Raw genomic sequence first — 23634 nt, forward strand, 5'->3', positions numbered from 1 at the left:
ATCAAAATTAAATACTAAATATTTCCATTAACAATGCCTGTAACACCCGAAAGCCTCTTTTCCTTTTCTTGAACCAACGTTTTATTTTTGTTATAGAATATTTGTCCAAGAAATCTCTCTTCACCACCCATCTCTCTTTCCTCCCCCACAATCTTACATAATATCTTCTTGCAAATTAGCCAGAGGTACAAATTACTCTCTTTTATATAAGTAGTATAATACACATCAGGGATGACAGTTTCAAGTCTTCTGATTTCTAACTCAGAATCCTATTCATGCCACACCACTGGAGTCGGCTGAATAAAATGGTAACACAGTCTCAAGTGCTGTAGCCAATTATTTCACTTTCTAAAGAGATTTCCACTTTCCTCACTTCTGATTTTTTTTTTTTTTATTTGACAGGTAGAGTTACAGACAGTGAGAGAGAGAGACAGACAGAGAGAAAGGTCTTCCTACTGTTGGTTCACTCCCCAAATGGCCGCTACGGCCAGCACTGTGCTGATTCTAAGCCAGGAGCCAGGTGCTTCCTCCTGGTCTCCTATGCGGGTGCAGGGCCCAAGCACTTGGGCCATTCTCCACTGCCTTCCCAGGCCACAGCAGAGAGATGGACTGGAAGGGGAGCAGCAACTGGGACTAGAACTGGCGCCCATACAGGATGCCGGCGCTGCAGGTGGAGGATTAACCAAGTTAGCCACGGTGCCCCCCCACCCCCCGACTTCTGATTTTTAAACAGCTTTTAATTAAAGAGAAGAAAAGACAATTTCCTACTGATATCATTTGGTAAACTGATAATTATCACCTTTAAACAAAGGTGTAATTGCTGTGATGGGCACCCAGTTCTGTGGTTAAGGATGCTTTACTGGGGTGAACATTTTGCACAATGTCCACATCCCATGTTGGGATACCAAGGTTTGAATCCCAGCTCTGCTGCTGATTTCAGTTTCCTGATAATGCACACTTTGGGAGGCATTAGGTGATGACAGAAGTAGTTTGGACCCAACCATTACATGGGATACTTGGATTGAGTTTGGGGCTTATGGCTTTGTCTTGGCCTAGACCCAGCCATTGAGGGTGTTTGGGGGAATGAACTAGTGAATGGAAGATCTTTCTCTGTCTTTGTATTTCCAATTAAAAAAAAAAAAAAAAAGATGACAAGTTGACATAAGAGCCTTTCTTTCTTTCTTTCTTTCTTTCTTTCTTTCTTTCTTTCTTTCTTTCTTTCTTTCTTTCTTTCTTTCTTTCTTTCTTTCTTTCTTTCTCTTTCTTTTTCTTTTTGTCAGGCAGAGTGGACAGTGAGAGAGAGAGAGACAGAGAGAAAGGTCTTCCTTTTGCCATTGGTTCACCCTCCAATGGCCGCCGCGGCCGGCGCACTGCAGCCGGCTCACTGCGCTGATCCGATGGCAGGAGCCAGGTGCTTCTCCTGGTCTCCCATGCGGGTGCAGGGCCCAAGCGCTTGGGCCATCCTCCATTGCCTTCCCGGGACACAGCAGAGAGCTGGCCTGGAAGAGGGGCAACCGGGAGAGAATCCAGTGCCCCCACTGGAACTCTTAGAACGTGGTGTGCTGGCGCCGCAGGCGGAGGATTAGCCTGGTGAGTCGAGGCGCCGGCTAAGAGCTTGTATTTTGTATAGTGATAGTCTTTGGGAACCTGGGGTATGTACTGTGCATCACATCTAAACACAGAACATATTCCAACTATAGGCAGTGAGGTATTTTACATTCATTGATATTTAGCCAGACACAAAAATGTAGAAGATTTAACTACCTTCTCCTTAATCAATGTGTGGGATGCAGTATGTTTTTAAGCAAGTGAACAAAGATCCACATGTTTTATATGGTAGAGATTCCTCATCACTAAAATGGATTGTATAGTTGTATTAAATTGATAAACTGGGTTCACATGAATGTGCTGATACAGGTGAGCAAATAGACTCCTGTGATACAGCAGAGAGAATGTTTCTAAATGTCTGCATTTATGAAGAAGGCTTTTGTCCCCTGGGTCGAAGGATAAGAGCTGTGAAATATGACCTTATAATGACAGAATTTTAATGCATGGTATATGCAACTGAAACAAAGCATGGCACTCTCTCCTTGTTTACTGTACATATATTAGAATATTTATGCAATGCTGGCTCTCATCTAAAGGTCAGGGTCTTCTCTAGGTCAAACAGAAGTTCATCAAAGTTCTATTTCTTTAAAAAAAAAAAAAGAATTCTAATCAAAGGCAAAGCTGCTGATAAAATTCTAGTGTCAATGCTAATGTGAGCTCCCTTAACAAAATAAACAACACATTCTAATACAAACCATAGCAATAGCCAGTTTTACTACAGATTTCAGCATTTATTGAGTTACAAAAACTAAAGCACCATTGTGTTCTGATGTGGTAAATGCCCTCTCTGATCATTTTTCTCCCTCCAGTTTTGCTTTCATGAGACATTTCTTGCCCTACCAGTTCCTAAATGTGCAGCTTATGACTCTGCATTTAGAGGACAGGTTTATCATCTACAGCAACATTCATGTACATCTCTGATAATTTTGAAAGATCCACCTTGCCTTTCTTCTCTTATGTTCATAGGTCCCTTCTTTGCTAAGTGTTGGAAGTCTTATGCTTCTTCTGTTTGGAAGCCTGAGTGTAGGTAGTTTGCAACTCTATCCTTAGAGAATAGTACAGAATGTAATAAAGAGATTTAGGTAATAGAGGAGGATATTCAGACGAAAACAGTGAGTTCTCTTTGTACCGTGGTGGTTGAAGTAAATGCTAATCTCATTATGCCGCACTTTATTTCCTGTCTCCCTAGTTTATAAAAGGCTGTCTCTTCTCCTGGACAAGAAGCATGTTATGGTCATGTGAGGAGAGAATAAAAGTCATTTGTTTTAATATCAATATCTCAGTGGGCAGTTAGAAAATTGGTGAAATTATGGCTCTGGTCTAAGAACCTAAATTTAAAATTACAGTATTAGCATCTCCTAGAAATCATATTGTCAACTATTTGTCCAAGGAAAAGTTCTGGAGAACATAATCCCTTCAGTACAATTTTCAGACTTAAAAATTAATATCTGACATTAGGTCCTAATAGAAGGAAAATAAGAGTAACCAATTTAGAATCATGAGATTTACTGGAAGAAGAATATGTATTTCTGGATCTGAATCCGGAATTAACACTTAGTACTCCCGTCCCCATACCAGATAGCTTTTATGGGGGGATTCAGACTAAAAGAACTAAGTGGTTTACTGTATGTATATTTAATGATTAGAAAGAAAGAGCTTTCAGTAGCACAGTCTGGAAAAGCTGAGATTCAGTCTTGGCTCTGGCAGACTCAGTGAACAATGCTAAACCATTACCACTCTCTGGGCCTTAGTCTCCCCAACCACAAAACAAGAGTAGTCCTGCCCTTATTCTTTTAAAAACTAACTGGTTATGAAATTGTCCTAGTTAGCACAAGAAAAAGGACTTGTTTCTCATGAGTTGAAACTTAAAGGATTTGTCTCATTGGTTTATTTAAAAAAAAATCATTTTTCTTCTGGGTAATCATCCTTAAAAAAAACTTCTTGACTTTTTTCTCTTTAACATAACTTCTAAGCACAACATTATCTATTGATGACAATAGCTCTTGCCTCTAGCATTCACCTTTATTGATAATTATAATTTAAATCCATCACATGCTAAAAATGCTCCGACTATATGCTGATTTGTGGCGTTATAACAGGACTGTATAGATTAAATCAATTTAGCCTATGCCTTGTCTAAATTGTTTTTATTTCTTTGTTTTAAATGCTTGACGTATATCACAGTCACCCAAGTGTCATTTTCAAGTCACTGAGTGAAGTACTAAGCATTTTACTTGTAAATTGAATTAAAAAAAAAACTTACTAGGCCCACTTGTATGATAGTGTATATGAATCTGAGGGTTTTTAAATTATAATTTACATTTAAAATTACAGCTTTCCCTTGCATAAATCAGATGACTCACAAAGATGAAAAACTGATGGAAGGATCTGTTTTATTGAAATTAGGTGCATTAATATAATCACATATATAAGTTATCATTAAAGAGTCAGTATTGCACATTAAGCCTGAACAAATTCAAACTTTTTTTATTAGTTCTTTCTGTTACAGGTTTTTCATAAAATTATTTTTACTCTAAGAAGTGTAGCCAAGATGCACTGGTTATTAACTATGCCCTCAGAGCTCAATCTGCAGTTGCATTGCACATTTCCCATCATTTTTTCTGATTCACCTCCTTTCTACAGAAGGGAAAGGAAGAAATTAGAAGGGAAGGAAGATATGTGTACATGTAAATATACTCACAGTCATTCAGCGTTGGGTGGTTTAGCATGCTTGACTGCTATTGGTGAATCCTAACAAAAAAAAAAACTGACAGTAGCATCCATCATGTTATGTTGTATGCAAAAATTTTAACAGAGGCAAATCAAACTGCTTAAATCAGAGTGTGTTATATTTCATAGCATTTGATAAATATCCACTAAACAAAATCTTTAAGCTATATGAACTCCTTAATTATTAAGGTAGCAAATATAAAAGTCAGGAAACAAACTGATAGGGTCACACAGTGTAGTCCCTACAGCAACTTTAAACCCAACAATTCTCTTAGAATGTTGGATATCAAACAGTGAGACAATAACACTGATTCTGAAAAATAAATTTGAATGACTGATGATGGATTTCCTTTTATGGAGAAAGTAAAATACAGGGTTCATATTCAGGAATGTGACTACACTTTTAAAATCTCCATCACAAAGCATTGTGTGATAAGGGATAGAGATACTGTTTCTCAGTGCCTGCTGGCAGGTATGATGTCCTTCAGTCACAAAGCACAAATTAAAGAATGCACTTTAAAAGGCAAAATAAAATAAAATAATAAAAGATAAAGTGTGCCTAGGAATAAAAGTGGAAAAAAAAATAGAGACCACAATGCTAAAGAAAAAATGTTACTAGGATACATGTCCCTTTACAATTATAGTAATTATATTTTCATATTATGCAATAATCATATATTAAATAAGTTGAAGATGAAAATGAACTATTACATTATTGAGTCTAATGTAGGCTAGGAAAGGAGAGACTTTCCTTGTTAGAATAAAAGGAAGAGAGAAAAATATAAAAGTAGATACTACATATAGCCTACAGACAACAAGCAGAGGTATTATCAGTAGTGAGGAAGATTAAACACAAAGTACCCGTATCAATACAGAGTCTCGTGCTGTATTTTAAGACATCTAATATATATGCCTGGAAATTTTCCAAATTAAAGCTATTGTGTTTATACACAATGTAGAAAACATAATCTGAGTTTCAATGAATTTTTAATTTTCTTCTTTCATTTGTTCAACCATAAACAATTTAAAGAGGACCATGACTGTCAGCCTCAGAGTGACGGAGTTCAGCTCCTCACTAGGGAGTTCTTGACACTGCTATAAGAATCAACAGTGAGCATCTAATAGTTTTCTTTTAATTTGAGCAATGAAAAGTGAATCATCACATCAAATATTCCTCAGGGCCTCTCTGGTTTCCAGATCAAACATGCAATGTGGCTTGTCATCTTGCCACATTCTCTGTATTTCCATTTTAAATAATCATAAATAATAAAACCTTGCTACTCTTTGGCACAGCAAAGCTGTTTGATTCAGCTGAGTTTCAAAGTTTTAGATATTGCACACATTCCTTCTTTAGAGTCCTGGTTCTTCTCAGATTTTCAGCTGAAAGATTCTTTATTGTATTCAAATCTTGTCCCATATGAGTTGCTTTGGTTACTCAGTTTATGAAGAATCTTGGAAAGTGAATTGGGTCCGCAGCAGAAGACACCAACTGTTTTCCTAGAAAGAGGGGGAAGAAATGGAAAATTCAGGTAGAAAATTAGGCAGAACACAATAAGAGTTTGATTTGAGGCATTGACAGGAATTTCCTGTTCACTTGATAATTGAAAACAATTTTCCAATTATTTCCAAATGTAAATGATTTCTAGAGAAATATTTTACTTAATCCACCCTTTTATATTGGCTTTCATGATAATTAGAAAAAAGAATTAACTATGAGCACAGAGTTCCTTATGACCAAAGACTGATCAGCCTGCCTTAATTTTTTCATACTATAGTATCGCTGACATCAGAAACCATACAGAGAATATAAAAGGATACATGTCTAGCCCTCAATGGGCCATGCAGATTCTTCTCTTATTCAACATTTTATAGCCATTTTTCTAAATTTGCCAAAAGGATTTGCATGAGCAGTGATATATATGTGAAGAGAGAGAGGAAAGACATTGCCAGTTTGAAAGGATAATTTTAAAGACTAGTTTATATCACACAAACAAAAAATTTATAATCCAGGAGGGAGGTTCCAATATGGCAGAATAGGGAGGGGGTTCACTGATAGTTCAGGAAAAGATAGTTTAATAAAAGCTGGGATAGGGTAGTCTCAGGGAAGAGTTAGGGAAAAAATAGCAGAGGAAACACTTCCGGAATTAGAGGGACACGGTGGATCTACATGGAGGGCCTGGGCTGCCGAGAGTCTCCACACCAGCACTGGAAAGGGAGGTGAGACGAAACCACAGTAGCTGGAGACACTTGCAGAAAAGCGGAGGAAGAGCATAGAGGGAACGAGGCTTGAAGCCCTGTGTGGGAAAGTGCACCAGCCTAACTAGAGGAAAACAAAAATAAAAAAGATGTTACAGACAAAATTCTCTCTCTCCATTCACCTTACAAAGGTGTGCGAGAAAACAGAGCAGATGGCATTTTGGACACATATAAGAGCTGCTCCAGCTCGGGGCTGCACCTGCCCTCAGCCAAGCAGGAAAACCTGACTCTGGTGGGGAGTAATAACAGGAGACTAAGACCTAGTGAATGTGTGGAGCTAATGAACCGGGACGTGAAAAAAAAATATAAAAACAAAAACAAAACTGAGGGTGTGTGGGAGAACTCATGGTGTGGCTGAGACTTGAGTAGTCTTGGTGGGAGACGCCACAAGCTCAGGCGGCCTTGGCTACCCGGTGAGAGACATTGCAGGGGAATCTGAGCTTACACTGAGGACTGCACAGATCCTTTGTGTGGTCCTTGGGACAGAACAGATGAATATTATACCCACTGGGGCTAGCGATCAGACAATGATCACCATCAAGAAGAGCTCAGCTGAGTGGAATTACTTCCCTTCTGAATAAAAAAAAAAGAGAGAGAGAGAGAAGATTTACCATGCCAAACCTAGGTGTGTCACTTTAGGCACACCCTTAACCCTGAAGAACTGAACAGAGCTCTCTGGACACAACCACCACAAGCCTCTAGAGATTCACCAAAAGCAGACAATCCACTTAATCTAGAGTCATAGTATAATGAGAAAAGCTGCCACAGCAAGGAAAAAAAAAAGAAACCAAAGAATATCTCCACAATGCCAAACAACAAATGCAAAAACAGAGGAAACAAGAACAAGGAAGACATCATGATGCTCCCAAAAGAACATGACACTACAACACAAGATTATGAAGGTGATGAGATAGAAGAAATGCAAGAAATGGAACTCAAAAAAATTATGATAAGAATATTTAGAAGTAATCAAAAACAAATGCATGCACTACTGAAATCCATGCAGGACATGACAGAAACTTGCTCTCATGAAAATGAAATCTTAAGGAGGAATCAAAATGAAATGAGGAATTTAGTAGAACATTAAACTGAGATATTGGAGAGAAATCAAAATGAAATGAATAATTCAATAGAAAAAATAAAAACACATTTGAGAACCTTAAAAAGAGAACCAGTGAGACAGAAGAGAGAATATAAGACTTAGAAGACAGAGCACAGGAAAGTATACAGTGAAACCAAAGACAAGAAGAGGAAATTAGAAATCTAAAAAATACTGTTGGGAATCTACAGGATACTATTAAAAAAAAACAACATTTGGGTTCCAGGAGTTCCTGAAGGCATGGAGAGAGAAAGGATTAGAAGGCCTTTTTAGTGAGATACTAGCAGAAAACTTCCCAGGTTTGGAGAAGGAAAGAGACATCCAAGTACAGGAAGCACACAGAACTCTCAATAAACATGAGCAGAAGAGATCCTCGCCATGACACACAGTAATCAAACTCACCACAGTGAAATATAAGAAAAGATTTTAAAATGTGCAAGAGAGAAACACCAGATTACTTTCAAAGGAACTCCAATTAGACTCACAGCAGACTTCTCATCAGAAACCCTAGGAGGGAATGGCAAGATATAGCACAAATACTAAGAGAAAAAAACTGCTATCCCAGAATATTATATCCTGCAAAGCTCTCATTTGTGAATGAAGGTGAAATAAAGACCTTTCATAGCAAACAGCAATTGAAAGAATTTGTCACCACTTGTCCAGCCCTGCAAAAGATGCTAAAAGATGTGTTACACACAGAAACACGGTCATCAGTATGAAAGAAGGTAAAGGAAGAAATCTCTCAGTAAAAGATCACAGGAAATTCAAAGTATATGTTGGAAATAGACAGATCAACCAGACAGAAGATCAACAAGGAAACAGTAGATTTAATTGACACTATAGACCAAATGGATCTAACAGATACCTACAGAATTTTTCATCCTACACTGGAAGAATACACATTCTTCTCAGCAGTACATGGAACCTACTCTAAGATTGACCACATACTACGCCATAAAGCAAGTCTCAGCAAATGCAAAAGAAACAAAATCATACCTTGCATCTTCTCAGACCACAATGGAATAAGCTAGGAATTAGCAACTCAGGAATCCCTAGAGCATATGTAAACACATGGAGATTGAATAGCATGCTCCTTAATAAACACTGGGTCATAGAAGAAATAAAAAGAGAAATCAAAAAATTTCTGGAATCAAATGAGGATAACAACACAACATATCAAAACTTATAGGATACAGCAAAAGCAGTGTTACGAGGAAAGTTTATAGCAATAGGTGCCTACATCAAGAAATTGGAAAGGCAACAAAAAATGAGCTATCAAAGCATCTCAAGGATCTAGAAAAACTGCAGCAAACCAGAATCAAAACTAGTAGGAGAAGAGAAATAATTAAAATTAGAGAAGAAATCAACAGAATTGAATAAAAAAATTACAAAAAATCAGCAAAAGGAAGAGCTTTTTTTTAAAAAAATAAACAAAATTGACACCCCATTGGCCAAACTAACCAAAAAAAGAAGTGAAAAGACCCAAATCAATAAAATCAGAGATGGAAAAGGGAATGTAACAACAGACACCACAGAAATAAAAAGAATCATCAGAATTACTACAAGGACTTGTATGTCAGCAAACAGGGAAACCTATCAGAAATGGATAGATTCCTGGACACATGCAACCTACCTAAATTGAACCACAAAGACATAGAAAACCTAAACAGACCCATAACTGAGTCAGAAATTGAATCAATAATAAAGGCCCTCCCAACAAAGAAAAACCAAGGACCGGATGGATTCACTTTTGAATTCTACCAGACATTTAAAGAAGAACTAACTCCAATTCTTTTCAAACTATTCAGAACAATTGAAAGAGAGGGAATCCTCCCAAATTTTTTCTTTGAAGCCAGCATCACCTTAATTCCTAAGGCGGAAAAAGATGCAGCAGAGAAAGAGAATTACAGACCAATTTCCCTGATGAACATAGACACAAGAATCCTCAATAAAATTCTCGCCAATAGAATGCAACAACACATCAGAGAGATCATCCACCCAGACCAAGTGGGATTTATCCCTGGTATGCAGGGATGGTTCAACATTCACAAATCAATCAATATGATATACCACATTAACAGACTGCAGAAGAAAAACCATATGGTTATCTCAATAGATGCAGAGAAAGCATCTGATAAAATACAACACCCTTTCATGATGAAAACCCTAAGCAAACTGGGTATAGAAGGAACATTCCTCAATACAATCAAAGCAATCTGAAAAACCCACGGCCAGCACCCTATTGAATGGGGAAAAGTTGGAAACATTTCCACTGAGATCCATTACCAGACAGGGATGCTCACTCTCACCACTGCTATTCAATATAGTTCTGGAAGTGTTAGCCAGAGCCATCAGACAAGAAAAAGAAATTAAAGGGATACAAATTGAGAAGGAAGAAGTCAAACTATCCCTCTTTGCAGATGATATGATTCTTTATTTAGCGGACCCAAAGAACTCTACATAGAAGAGTTTGGCAAAGTAGCAGGATATAAAATCAATGCACAAAAATCAACAGCATTTGCATATACAGGCAATGCCACAGCTGTGAAAGAACTTCTAAGATCAATCCCATTCACAATAGCTACAAAAGCAATCAAATACCTTGGAATAAACTTAACCCAGGATGTCAATGATCTCTATGATGAGAATTACAAAATCTTACAGAAAGCAATAAGAGGATACCAAAAAAATGGAAAAATCTTCCATCCTCATGGATTAGAAGAATCAATATCATCAAAATGTCCATTCTTCCAAAAGCAATGTATAGATTCAATGTGAAAGCAATCAAAATACCAAAGACATTCTTCTCAGATATGGTAAAAATGATGATGAAATTCACATGGAGGCACAGGAGACATGGAATAGCTAAAGCAATTTTGTACAACAAAAACAAAGAAGGAAGCATCACCAGATTTCAAGACATACTACATGGTGGTTATAATCAAAACAGCATGGTACTGGTACAGAAACAGATGGATAGACCAATGGAACAGAATAGAAACACCAGAAATCAATCCAAACATCTACAACCAACTTATATTTGATCAAGGATCCAAAACCAATTCCTGGAGCAAGGAAAGTCTATTCAACAAATGGTGCTGGGTAAACTGGATTTCCACATTTCAGAAGCATTAAGCAAGACCCCTCCTTACACCTTACACAAAAATCCATTCAACATGGATTAAAGATCTAAATCTACAACCCAGACCATCAAATTTTAGAGAATATTGGAGAAACCCTGCAAGATATAGGCACAGGCAAAAACTTGCAAAAGACCACAGAGGCACAGGCAGTCAAAGCTAAAATTAACATTTGGGATTGCATCAAATTGAGAAGTTTTTGTACTGCAAATAAATAGTCAGGAAAGTGAAGAGGCAGCTGACAGAATGGGAAAAAATATTTGCAAACTGTGCAACACATAAAGGATTAATAACCAGAATCTACAAAGACATCAAGAAACTCCACAAAAACAAAACCAACAACCCACTTAAGAGATGGGCCAAGGACCTCAATAGACATTTTTCAAAAGAGGAAATCCAAATGGCCAACAGACACATGAAAAAATGTTCAGGATCACTAGCCATCAGGGAAATGCAAATCAAAACCACAATGGCACTTAAATTATTGAAAAATGATTCCTATTAAATATGAGTGGGAATAAGAGAGGGAGGAGATGTATAGTCGGCACATGGTCAGTCAGACTTAGCTTTACCTAATGGTAGAGCTAGAAATGTACCAGAAGATTCCAATTCAGATCTGGCTAAAAGCACGTGAGGGTATTTAATGCATGGAAAGCCAAGACATTGTGGCAAAAAAAAAAAAAAAAACAAAACAAAACAAAACAAAACAAAACAAAAAAAAAAAAAACAAACCCTAAATGAAAGATCTCTGTGAGTGAGATCCTAATGGAAAGAATGGGCCATCAAAGGAGGTACCTTTCTCTGAAGGGAGGAGAGAATTTCCACTTTGACTATGGCATTGTCTCAATAAGATCAGAGTTGCTGAATTCAGGATGCTTCCATAGCCTTGACAGCTCATGACAAGAGCCTTGGGTGATTACTGACGTCATAAATGAAAGTGTCAATTGTTAAATCAACAACGGGAGTCACTGTGCACTTATTGCCCATAGATGACCTCTGCCCTTAATGTTGTACTATGAGAATTAATGGTAAAACTACTACTCAAATGGTACTCTATACTTTGTGTGTCTTCGTGGGTGCAGTCTGTTGAAATCTTTACTTAGTATATACTAAGTGGATCTGTGTATAAAGATAATTGAAAATGAATCTTGATGAAGAATGGGATAGGAGAGGGAGTGGGAGATGGAATGTTTGCAGGTGGGAGGGAGGTTATGGGGGGAAAAACACTATAATCCGAAAGTTGTGCTTTGGAGATTTATATGTCCTGAAACCTGCAGAGGTTTGAGAATCATAAAAATGGTCAAGGAATCCAAACGAAGAAAGAGAAAATAATATGAGATAAACAATAATAAACTGATACACCTTAAAAGTGACCGTGTTTTTATGAAAACTAAATGTAGATAGTCTAAACAATGTGATTACATAGCTACAACACACATGAAACAAAAGCAGATAGAACCTCGAAGATAGGAAAATTATAATTGATTATTGCAGCACTCTGTGGTCAGTAACTGATAGCAGAAACAGACAAAAAATCATTATGGGTATTAAGAAGTTAAATATCACTGTCATTAACAATAGGATCCTTTATAGAATCTGCTACATAAAAATAACAAACTTCAAGTACACATGGAAACATTCACCAAGATAGAATATATTCTGGCCAATAAAACAATTCTTAATAATTTTAAGCTACTGAAATCACAAGGCAGTATATTTTTAGACCAAATTGCAGTTGAACTAGAAATCAAGAACAAAGAGATATCTGTACAAACCTCATTATTTGGGATTTAAACAATATACTTCTAAGTAACTCATGTTCAAAAAGAAATCACATGAAGAAAAAAAGACATTTTGAACAGGATGAAAATGAAATAAAAATATATCAAAATTTATGAATCCTAACTAAAGTAGTGTTTAGAAGGACATTTAGAAGATTTAAGGCTTTTATTGGAAATGAGAGATTTGAAATTGATGACTGAAAGTTCTAATTTAAGTAACTAGTGAAAGAGCTAATTAAACCCAAAGTCAGCAAAATAATAAAATATGAAGGAAGGAAATATGAACACAAAACACTCTGCACTGAATAAAATTTACATTACTATTAAAACTATAGTGCGGTTTACACTGAAATGAAACGAGAATGAGCCATTTTGTTTGCTTCTTTGTATATATTCTCTGTTAACACTGCATGATGGTAATGCCATACCATTATTTGTTCCTTTGGCTTTGACAAGGCAATCAGAGTTGTTCTTCTGAGATTTTCAGATTTCTTCAATGTGCATTTTAAATAATTACTAATAAAATAATTATTTTTTAAAATGCCCAGGATATTATCAATTTAATATTCTTTTTACATTTTGCTTTTCAAATGGCAACTAGTTTAACACTATGATAATCTTTTTTGATTTGAGGAGTTACCCCACTGCCACTTTCACTAATTTAATGAATTCCCACAACTTTTTCAACATCTACAATTAATCTTTGCAATCCATTTGCATTATATTGCTGCAATCCAAAAATTATCTAGAGATTTATCAACAAAAACTTTGATGAGATGGATGGAGACGTACTCAGAGAATGTTGTTACAGGGTAAATATTGTTTTGAATGAGCTTCATAAATGCTCAATAGAATTGTGTATATTTTCTCATTATATCAATACTTGTTTTTCCATTTAGATTTGTAAATGTGAAATCTCATTTAATGAGAATTTATTTACTTCATAGAGCTGTTCACTCTTTTTATACACATCCAGGAGGTTTGGTGACTTGTCCCAGGGACAAAGAAACAAATGTGAGAGATCAAACTTAAGTACTTTTAACTTACATTGTTCTGAAAATAGTATGAGGCAGCAAAATAAATATATGTTCCTAAACATTTCACTGAATTCCAGATAACTAATTCTGTATTCAAAAGGTCAAATAAAGTTAATCCTTTCTTCATCCCTCTGCATAATGCATAAATTCTATAGCTTAAAATACAATACACATTTTATCACAAATAGGAAACTGAATTTTAGTTAGAGGTAATACAAACATTTCATCTTTACTTAGTATATACTAAGTTATTCTTCTGTATATAAAGATAATTGAAAATGAATCTCAGCCGGTGCCGCAGCTCAATAGGCTAATCCTCTGCCTGTGGCGCTGGCACACGGGGTTCTAGTCCTGGTCGGGGCACCGGATTCTGTCCTGGTTGCCCCTCTTCCAGGCCAGCTCTCTGCTGTGGCCCGGGAGTGCAGTGGAGGATGGCCCAAGTGCTTGGGCCCTGCACCCCATGGGAGACCAGGAGAAGCACCTGGCTCCTGCCTTTGGATCAGCGCAATGTGGCGGCCATTGGAGGGTGAACCAACGGCAAAAGGAAGACCTTTCTCTCTCTGTCTCTCTCTCTCACTGTTCACTCTGTCAAAAAAAAAAAAAAAAAAAAAAAAAAAAAGAAAGAAAGAAAATGATGAAGAATGGGATTGGAGATGGAGTGGGAGATGGGATGGTTGCGGGTAGAAGGGAGGTTATGGGGGGAAAAGCCGCTATAATCTAAAAGTTGTACTTTGGAAATTTATATTTATTAAATAAAAGTTAAAAAAAAAACCTTTCAGACAGCTTATTAAGTGCTAAATGTATTACAAAGTAATATTTAGAAGAGTTCTTTATGCTTTAATTATAAGTGCTTTAAGTATGTATGTGTGTGTTCATGTATGTGTGTATCTATTGGTATATACTTTAAATTTATAATGTGAAATGCATACCATGAAAAATCTATGCATGGATTTTAATTATTTCTGCACCAAGGTAAACTTGTCTTTGAATTCCATTTTTACATGAACTTTTTGAAGCTCCCTCACTTTAAAGTCAACATCTTCCTGCAACATATGTAGTGAACATGAGAGCTGCTTGCAACACCTTGTCACTCCCTCTATTTAGCAAACTTGAGTCAGGAGATGCAAATTCATGTCTCAATTCTGACTCCTCAATCATGGCTTTTCATAAATCCTTACCTTTTTCTGATCCCATCTTCTTGACTTGTAGTAATGAAAAAGGTAGAAGGATTTCAAAGCTGCTTTACTTTCCATGATCACATAATACCATCACATAATTCATTTTCTAAATGTAAAAATATTCTCCAAAGGAAGGAAGCACTCTCATTCATGTGTGGAAAATAAATTGATTCGATCTTTGAGTTTTTCTAGGGAAGTCTCTAAATGTGCATACCTTTGAGCCAGCAATTCCATTTCCAAGATCCTAACCTATAGCAATACTCTTATATGAGAAAGTATACACAAAAAATAATTACTATAGCACTGCAACAGTAACAACAAAGAACTTAAAGAGGTAACTTAAATATTGATAAATAGGTCAGGAATAAAAATCCTATCTATATTCTAAAATGCTGTGGGGAAGTGGGCATTTGGAACAGAGGTTAAGGTACCTCCAGGGATGGGATGCCTGTATACCAGGTTGGAATGCCTGAGTTCAAGTGCAAGCTTCACTCTCAATTCCAGTTTCCTGCTATTGCACACCCCCAGGAAGCAGCAAGTAATGGCTCTGGCACGTGAGTACCTGCCATCCACATGGGAGACTCAGAATGAATTTCTGGCTCCTGGATTTGGCCTAGCCCAGTCCCAGCTAAAGCAGGCATTTAGACAGTAAACCAGAAGATATCTGTCTTTACCGCAGTCATTCAAGGAAATACAATAAATAAAAAATTTAAATAAATTATATGAAATAGAAATGACTTATGATCAATCAAAAGGAACATTAAAACATCCACAGAGACATGAAAAATAATGAATGCATTTCAAAATCTTCTGCATCAAAATAAAATTACTTTTAAGTTTCAGTTTCAACAAACTTTTAAAAATATACTCATCCATGAGTATATCATGAAAAGTAAGTTGAAGAATTATATACTGTAGATTCATTCAACTTTTGTTAAAAATATGGTTTGTATTTTTGTGAACACATATGCATATATATACATGTACACAAACACACACACATATATATGCAAATCAAATATTTACTTTTAAAAATTTCTGTAAGAATACCTGAAAGAGTTACTAATCATTACCTTTGAACTCAGTAATGTTTATTTCCTTTTAGCTTTGTAGTTAAAAACCTAAATAATATATTAAATTCATGTCTACTGTTTTAATAACTACTTACTGCAAATTAAAAATTGTTGCCTTACAGAATTAAAAATAGCTTAATTTATATACTTCTCTTTCCTATTTTTATTTCTGTATGTTCTTTCAACCAGTCATGTGTATGAGATTAATCAAAATATTACATCTTAAATACGACTTCCAATTTATATAGTGCTTTTAGCCCAATTAATGAGCTTGTAAAATGTTAACGCATTCTTTTCCTAAGTAGGATACATACAAATCCTTTAAAACAATGCATTTCAGGTGCATGCCCCAGAGCAAATACACATAATAAAAGTGTTGTACAAAATATCAACAGTAGATGGTGCACATTTGCTCTTATTTAACCAGTTTTGCTATTTCCAGAAAAAGAACAGAGAGTGAAGCATTAAAAAATCACTCTGAAATATGAACAAGTATAACCAATAAGAATTCTTAAGAACTAATGGAAGGGGGCCAGTGCTATGGCATAGCAGGTAAAACCACTGCCTGCAGTGCTTGCATCCCATATGGGAGCTGGTTCAAGTCCCTGCTGCTCCCCTTCTGATCTAGCTCTCTGCTATGGCCTAGGAAAGCAGATGTCCCAAGACTCTGGGCCCCTGCACCTGCATGGAGACCCTGAAGAATCTCCTAGCTCCTAGTTTCAGATTAGCTCAGCTCCGGTCATTGAAGCCATCTTTCTTTCTGTCTCTCCCTCTCATTGTTTGTAACTCTACCTCCTCTCAAATAAATAAATAAAATCTTTAAAAAATATTCATACTACATTGAAAAAAATTTTAATCTATTCATTTTGGTATAGATCTAGAAACTAGTTTTGAAATGTATGCATTGTTAGACTTGTTGGTGAAGTTCCTTTGTTTGCCGAAAGATAATGAAAAATTATCCTATGTTCACTTGAGAAGTATGTGGGAATGGATACCAATTTTATATGGGTCAACACAAATTTAAAATTAGGTAGGGGAGTCTAGTTCATACTCCATGACAATCTCAAAACCAAATTTTAAATATATGACATTATATATATATATATATGTAATATGTGTGTATGTGTGTGTATAAAATATAACTGCTTTGCTTCATCCCTGTAGTAGAATGTTTTTAAGTGTTTGAAATTTCCAAACCTATATTCAATTCATCTTTAAAAATGTCAATGATTTAAGAGTTTTTTAATTTGATCACTAACTACTTGCTAAATTTTGAGTATATACTTACCCTCTGTTATATTTTGCTATTTCATCAAATAGAAGTTTCCACTGAGGACGCCCAATAAAAAGTCTTGAATTCAATGCATGGTATTTTTCTCCAATTATCTTCTGCCAAAAAGAAAGCACTACATATTATATGACTCACAGATTTGGATTAAACAACCCTGTTCTCTGACAACAATTTTGCCTATGTTGTGTCCTCTTACCAAATCACTATGATATAAAGTATGAAATGGCAACCTATTATCACAATCATTTGTAAGTATCATCCTCTTCCTCCTTTCCTTTAAAATTCATTATCTTCTTGAATGCCATTCTTACACATGGTTGTTCCCTAGATTTCAGCAAGTTTCGGCAACTTTAATAAAAATACTGCAATTTAAGACAAAGAATGCATCCTAATTGTTCACTCTCAAAAAGGTTCAGTATATAAATTTCATTAAAATAATTTTCCAAAACAAATCAGTTGTCATATATAGCTCATTGTATGAGTAAAATACTATAAATTGTCATCATCAGCTTGGGGAAATTATCCTAGAAAAAACAGCCAGAGACAGCAGAACTCCAAATCTTGAGTCCATCAACAAATGACTGTCAAATGGGCTGGTGTCTGCAACTGACAACATTAGATATGAATCGACCCTGAAGCTTCGGAATCAAGCAAGAAAATGCGATAAAGCGTCTGATTCATTATAGAGAAATTGACAACCAAACATAATTCATGCTCTATACTTCAACTACAATTATACCATGAGGAAAAGTGATATTGACTTGCTTCATAAGAGTGGTAAAATGAATTTTTTACATATCAAATAGTTCAGAAACCTAACTAGAAAAAAGGGATTAGTCTTTTAAATTCTTATTTGAGAGAGACAGAGACAGAGAGATAATCCATAGCTCAAATACCTTCAGAGGCCAGGAGTGGGCTAAGATGAAGCTGAAAGACAGAAACTCAACCCAGGTCTCCCACATGGGTGGCAGGACAAGAACTTCACCATTACCTGCTGACTCCCAGGGTGTGCATTAGTAGGAAACTTGAATCAAGAACACAGCCAGGTACTTTCACATGAGATGTAGGTGTCTGAACTGGTGGATTTAACCACTAGGCCAAGTGCTTGTCCCATGTTAGCTTTTTAAGTAACCAACAATCATTCATATTTTGTATTCCAGGCATTGTGCAAATATATCATGGAAAATATTATAATAAAGTCTGTGAAAGCATTCATGCCGAGGTTTACTATAATATTCAGTCTTCTATTTCTATATTGAAAATGAGGATGTTAATATAATCTACTGGGACTGGCGCTGTGGCATAGTGGATAAAGCAGCAACCAGCAAGTGCCAGGATCCCTTATGGGCACTGATTCAAGTCCTGGCTGCTCCACTTCCAATCCAGCTCTCTGATATGGCCTAGGAAAGCAGCAGAGGTTGGCCCACCTCTAGCCATTGCGGCCATTTGGAGAGTGAACCAGAAAATGGAAGGTCTCTGTTTCTCTCTCTCTCTCTGCCTCTCTGTAACTCTGACTTTCTAATAAATAAATATTTAAAAAATAGAAGTTCAATGGAAATGGAATTAAATATTACTTATCAAAAATATTATCTGCTAAAATCTCTTGTGATTACACTTGATAATACACCTGAAATTCTTAGCACAGTGTCTAGCGTATATAAATAATCCATGGTGACTATTATTACTATCATTTTAGTTTTGCTTGAAGGGAACTGAGCTTTACTGTATATGATCACACCTTCTCTCTCCACATAAAACCGTGCCTGGATGAAAACAATCAGAAGGCTGTTCATTTATAGTCTGACCTCCTGAGGTAACAGACTTGAGACAAAACCGAACAGAGGAGAGATGGCATCAGGTGACATGAAGAGGCCTGCTCCAGCCTCTTGTGAAGAGGACAAATGAAAGTCACCATACAGCTGACTTCAAGGACGAGCCACAAGTCTTTTGGAACACATTCCAAAGGAGGCCTTCTTCTAGGAAACGTCTGTTCAAACCACCTGCAGAAATTTTCTCCCAGCCCAGCTCCTACAGTAAATCTTATATTATCAAGAGGCTTGTTTAATTAACAATAACATCTAACCACATACCTGAATCCCATCTGTTTGACTGAGGTACAGCTGGATGTTGACATAGTCAGGTCTGTTCTCTTGCCAAAACTGAGAGGGTACAAAAATGAGCAGATTTATTAAAATCTTTCTGTATACTGAGATTTTCTTCTACTTTAACACATGAGATTGTAGAAATTAACATGTAACTTTGCTTATAAGTCAACATCTATAAGAAATGTAGTTTAACATGAACAACCTGCTCTACTTGCAAATGCTGGTTATTATTATGGTGGTGGAAGGGAAAATTCTCTATTGTTTTTACAGAAACAAAATCTACCAATATTTGTAGAGTATGACAGATACTTTACTAATGTTTCCCTAAGTCCTTGCCAACTATTCCTTATTTCATTCCTTACCAGTCTCTATAATTTTACTTAGGAGTTCATTTATCAAGGACATAAATTTTTTAAGCAGAAGAAGAAAATAGAACAGTGGTATTGAGTATGCATGGTAGGGAAAAAAAAACAAATAAAAGTAATCAATAGATACTTTTTACCATTCCTGCATTTTACTTCTTCAGCACTGAATTTCTTTGTATATAAATGCATGAGGCAGGAAATAAATCTGTAAAAATCATCTAGAAAATTATGTAACAATGGCTTCCAATATCCACAGACTCTGGCATCACCATTGTATTTTACATCTCTGTTAATTAAACTACTCTAAGTACCTCATATATGTGGAATCATACAATATTTGACCTTTTGTATCCAGTTTATTTTCCAAAGCATAAGGTCTTCAGGGTTAATCAGTGTTGTAGCATGTATCTAATATTAGAGGGCATGTTAATTCATACTGTGTGTTTGGGGACTACTCAGCAAAAACAAAACAAAACAAAATGCTGTTTAAGCAGAGACTTCAGGTCATAGATTTAAGTCTTTAATCCATGTTGAGTGAATTTTTGTGTAAGGTGAAAGGTAGGGGTCTTGCTTCATGCTTCTGCACGTGGAAATCCAATTTTCCCAGCACCATTTACTGAATAGACTGTCCTTGCTCCAGGAATTGGTTTTAGATCCTTGGTAAAATATAAGTTGGCTGTAGATGTTTGGGTTGATTTCTGGTGTTTCAATTCTGTTCCATTGGTCTATCCATCTGTTTCTGTACCAGTACCATGCTGTTTTGATTACAACTGCCCTGTAGTATGTTCTGAAATCTGGTATTGTGATGCCTCCAGCTTTGTTTTTGTTGTACAAGATTGCTTTAGCTATTTGAGGTCTCCTGTGCCTCCATGTGAATTTCAGCATCATTTTTTCCAGATCTGAGAAGAAGGTCTTTGGTATCTTGATTGGTATTGCATTGAATGTATAAATTGCTTTTGGGAGAATGGACATTTTGATGATGTTGATTCTTCCAATCCATGAGCATGGAACATTTTTCCATTTCTTGGTATCCTCTTCTATTTCTTTCTTTAAGGTTTTGTAATTTTCATTGTAGAGATCTTTAACGTCCTTGGTTAAATTTATTCCAAGTTATTTGATTGTTTTTGTAGCTATTGTGAATGGGATTGATCTTAGAAGTTCTTCCTCAGCTGTGGCATTGCCTGTATATAGAAAGGCTGTTGATTTTTGTGCATTGATTTTATACCTTGCTACTTTGCCAAAATCTTCTATGAGTTCCAATAGTCTCTTAGTAGAGTTCTTTGGGTCCCCTAAATAAAGAATAATATCATCTGCAAAGAGGGATAGTTTGAGTGCTTCCTTAACAATTTTTTTCCCTTTAATTTCTTTTTCTTGCCTAATAGCTCTGGCTAGAACTTCCAGAAATATATTGAATAGCAGTGGTGAGAGTGGACATCCCTGTCTGGTACCAGATCTCAGTGGAAATGCTTCCAACTTTTCCCCATTCAATAGGATGTTGGCCGTGGGTTTTTCATAGATTGCTTTGATTGTATTGAGGAATGTTCCTTCCATACCCAGTTTGCTTAGAGTTTTCATCATGAACGGGTGTTGTATTTTATCAAATGCTTTCTCTGCATCTATTGAGATAATCATATGGTTTTTCTTCTGCAGTCTGTTAATGCGGTGTATCACATTGATTGATTTGCACACATTAAACCATCCCTGCATACCAGGGATAAATCCTACTTGGTCTGGGTGGATGATCTCTCTGATGTGTTGTTGCATTCTATTGGCGAGAATTTTATTGAGGATTTTTGCATCTATGTTCATCAGGGATATTGGTCTGTAATTCTCTTTCAGTGCTGCATCTTTTTCCGGCTTAGGAATTAAGGTGATGATGGCTTCATAGAAAGAATTTGGGAGGACTCCCTCTTTTTTGATTGTTCTGAATAGTTTTGAGAAGAATTGGAGTCAGTTCTTCTTTAAATGTCTAAATCTACTACCTGACACCATCAAATTATTAGAGAGCATTGGAAAAACCCTGCAAGATATAGGTACCGGCAATGACTTCTTGGAAAACACCCCAGAAGCACAGGCAGTCCAAGCCAAAATTAACAATTGGGATTGCATCAAATTGAGAAGTTTCTGTACTTCAAAAGAAACAGTCAGGAAAGTGAAGAGGCAACCAACAGAAGGGGAAAAAATATTTGCAAACTATGCAACTGATAAAGGCTTGATAGCCAGAATCTACAAAGAAATCAAGAAACTCCACAACATCAAAACAAACAACCCACTTAAGAGATGGGCCAACGACCTCAACAGACATTTTTCAAAAGAAGAAATCCAAATGGCCAACAGACACATGAAAAAAATGTTCAAGATCACTAACAATCAGGAAAATGGAAATCAAAATCACAAAGAGGTTTCACCTCACCCCAGTTAGAATGGCTCTCGTTCAGAAATCTACCAACAATAGATGCTGGAGAGGAAGTGGGGAAAAAGGGACACTAACCCACTGTTGGTGGGAATGCAAACTGGTTAAGCCACTATGGAAGTCAGTCTGGAGATTCCTCAGAAACCTGAATATAACCCTACCATTCAACCCAGCCATCCCACTCCTTGGAATTTACCCAAAGGAAATTAAATTGGCAAACAAACAAGCTGTCTGCACCTTAATGTTTATTGCAGCTCAATTCACAATAGCTAAGACCTGGAACCAACCCAAATGCCCATCAACAGTAGACTGGATAAAGAAATTATGGGACATGAACTCTATAGAATACTATACAGCAGTCAAAAACAACGAAACCCGGTCATTTGCAACTAGATGGAGGAATTTGGAAAACATCATGCTGAGTGAATTAAGCCAGTCCCAAAGGGACAAATATCATATGTTCTCCCTGATCGGCGACAACTAACTGAGCACCAAAGGGGAAACTTGTTGAAGTGAAATGGACACTATGAGAAGCAGTGAATTGATCAGCTCTTGTCCTGACGGTTGATGTACAATGTAATACTTTATCCATTTTAGTATTTTTTTTGTTGTTGTAGTACCATTGGTTGAACTCTGTAATTAACACACAATTATTCTTAGGTGTTTAAATTTTAACTGAAAAGTGAGCCCTGTTAGGAATTTGGAAAACATTATGCTGAGTGAAATAAGCCAATCCCAAAGGGACAAATACCACTTGTTCTCCCTGATAGGTGACAACTAACTGAGCACCAAAAAGGAAATCTGTTAAAGTGAAATGAACACTATGAGAAATGGTGACTTGATCAGCCCTCACCCTGACTGTTGATGAGCAACTTAATATGTTATCCCTCTTAGTATATTTTTTGTTTGTTCTACTTAATACTTTTGGTTGAATACTGTAATCAATACACAATTATTCTGAAGTGCTGAAACTTAACTGAAAAGTCATTGCTATTAAAATAAGAGTGGGAATAAGAGAGGGAAGAGATGTGCAATTCGGGACATGCTCAAGCTGACTTACCTCAAACAGTAGAGTTAGAAACATACCAGGGGATTCCAATTCAATCCCATCAAGGTGGCATGTACCAATGCCATCTCACTAGTCCAAGTGATCAATTTCTGTTCACAATTGATCATAATGATAGGACTAAGAACCAAAGGGATCACATAAACAAGATTAGTGTCTACAAATACTAGCTGATAGAATCAAAAAGGGAGAGAACGATCCAACATGGGAAGTGAGATACACAGCAGACCCATAGAATGGCAGATGTCCTAAACAGCACTCTGGCCTCAGAATCAGCTCTTAAGGCATGTGGATCTGGCTGAAAAGGCCCTGAGAGTATTTCAGGCATGGAAAGCCAAGACACTCTGGGGGAAAAAAACAAAACAAAACAAAACAAAACAAACCTAAATGAAAGATCTCTGTGAGTGAGATCCCAGTGGAAAGAACGGGTCATCAAAGAAGGAGGTACCTTTCTCTGGAGGGAGGAGAGAACTTCCACTTTGACCATTGCCT

General features: G+C 36.5%; 1 protein-coding gene across 5 annotated transcripts in view; it reads right to left on the minus strand.

The window, feature by feature from the left end:
* Positions 1 to 3984: 3984 nt before the first annotated feature.
* NOX4 (NADPH oxidase 4) overlaps positions 3985 to 23634 on the minus strand; it is a 208546-nt gene continuing 188896 nt past the window's right edge. For all 5 annotated transcript variants that reach the window (XM_089311743.1, XM_089311732.1, XM_002708641.6 and 2 more), the window contains 3 exons: positions 19284 to 19352; positions 17191 to 17291; positions 3985 to 5835 (listed from right to left, as the gene is read on the minus strand). In XM_089311743.1, the coding sequence (XP_089167869.1) occupies positions 5715 to 5835; positions 17191 to 17291; positions 19284 to 19352 (291 nt within the window). In that variant the 3' untranslated portion in view covers positions 3985 to 5714. The remainder of the gene's footprint in view (positions 5836 to 17190; positions 17292 to 19283; positions 19353 to 23634) is intronic.

The sequence above is a fragment of the Oryctolagus cuniculus genome, chromosome 1 (genome assembly GCF_051225735.1).
Source record: "Oryctolagus cuniculus isolate XC-2025 breed Fujian yellow rabbit chromosome 1, ASM5122573v1, whole genome shotgun sequence".
NCBI classification, from domain to species: Eukaryota; Metazoa; Chordata; class Mammalia; order Lagomorpha; family Leporidae; genus Oryctolagus; species Oryctolagus cuniculus.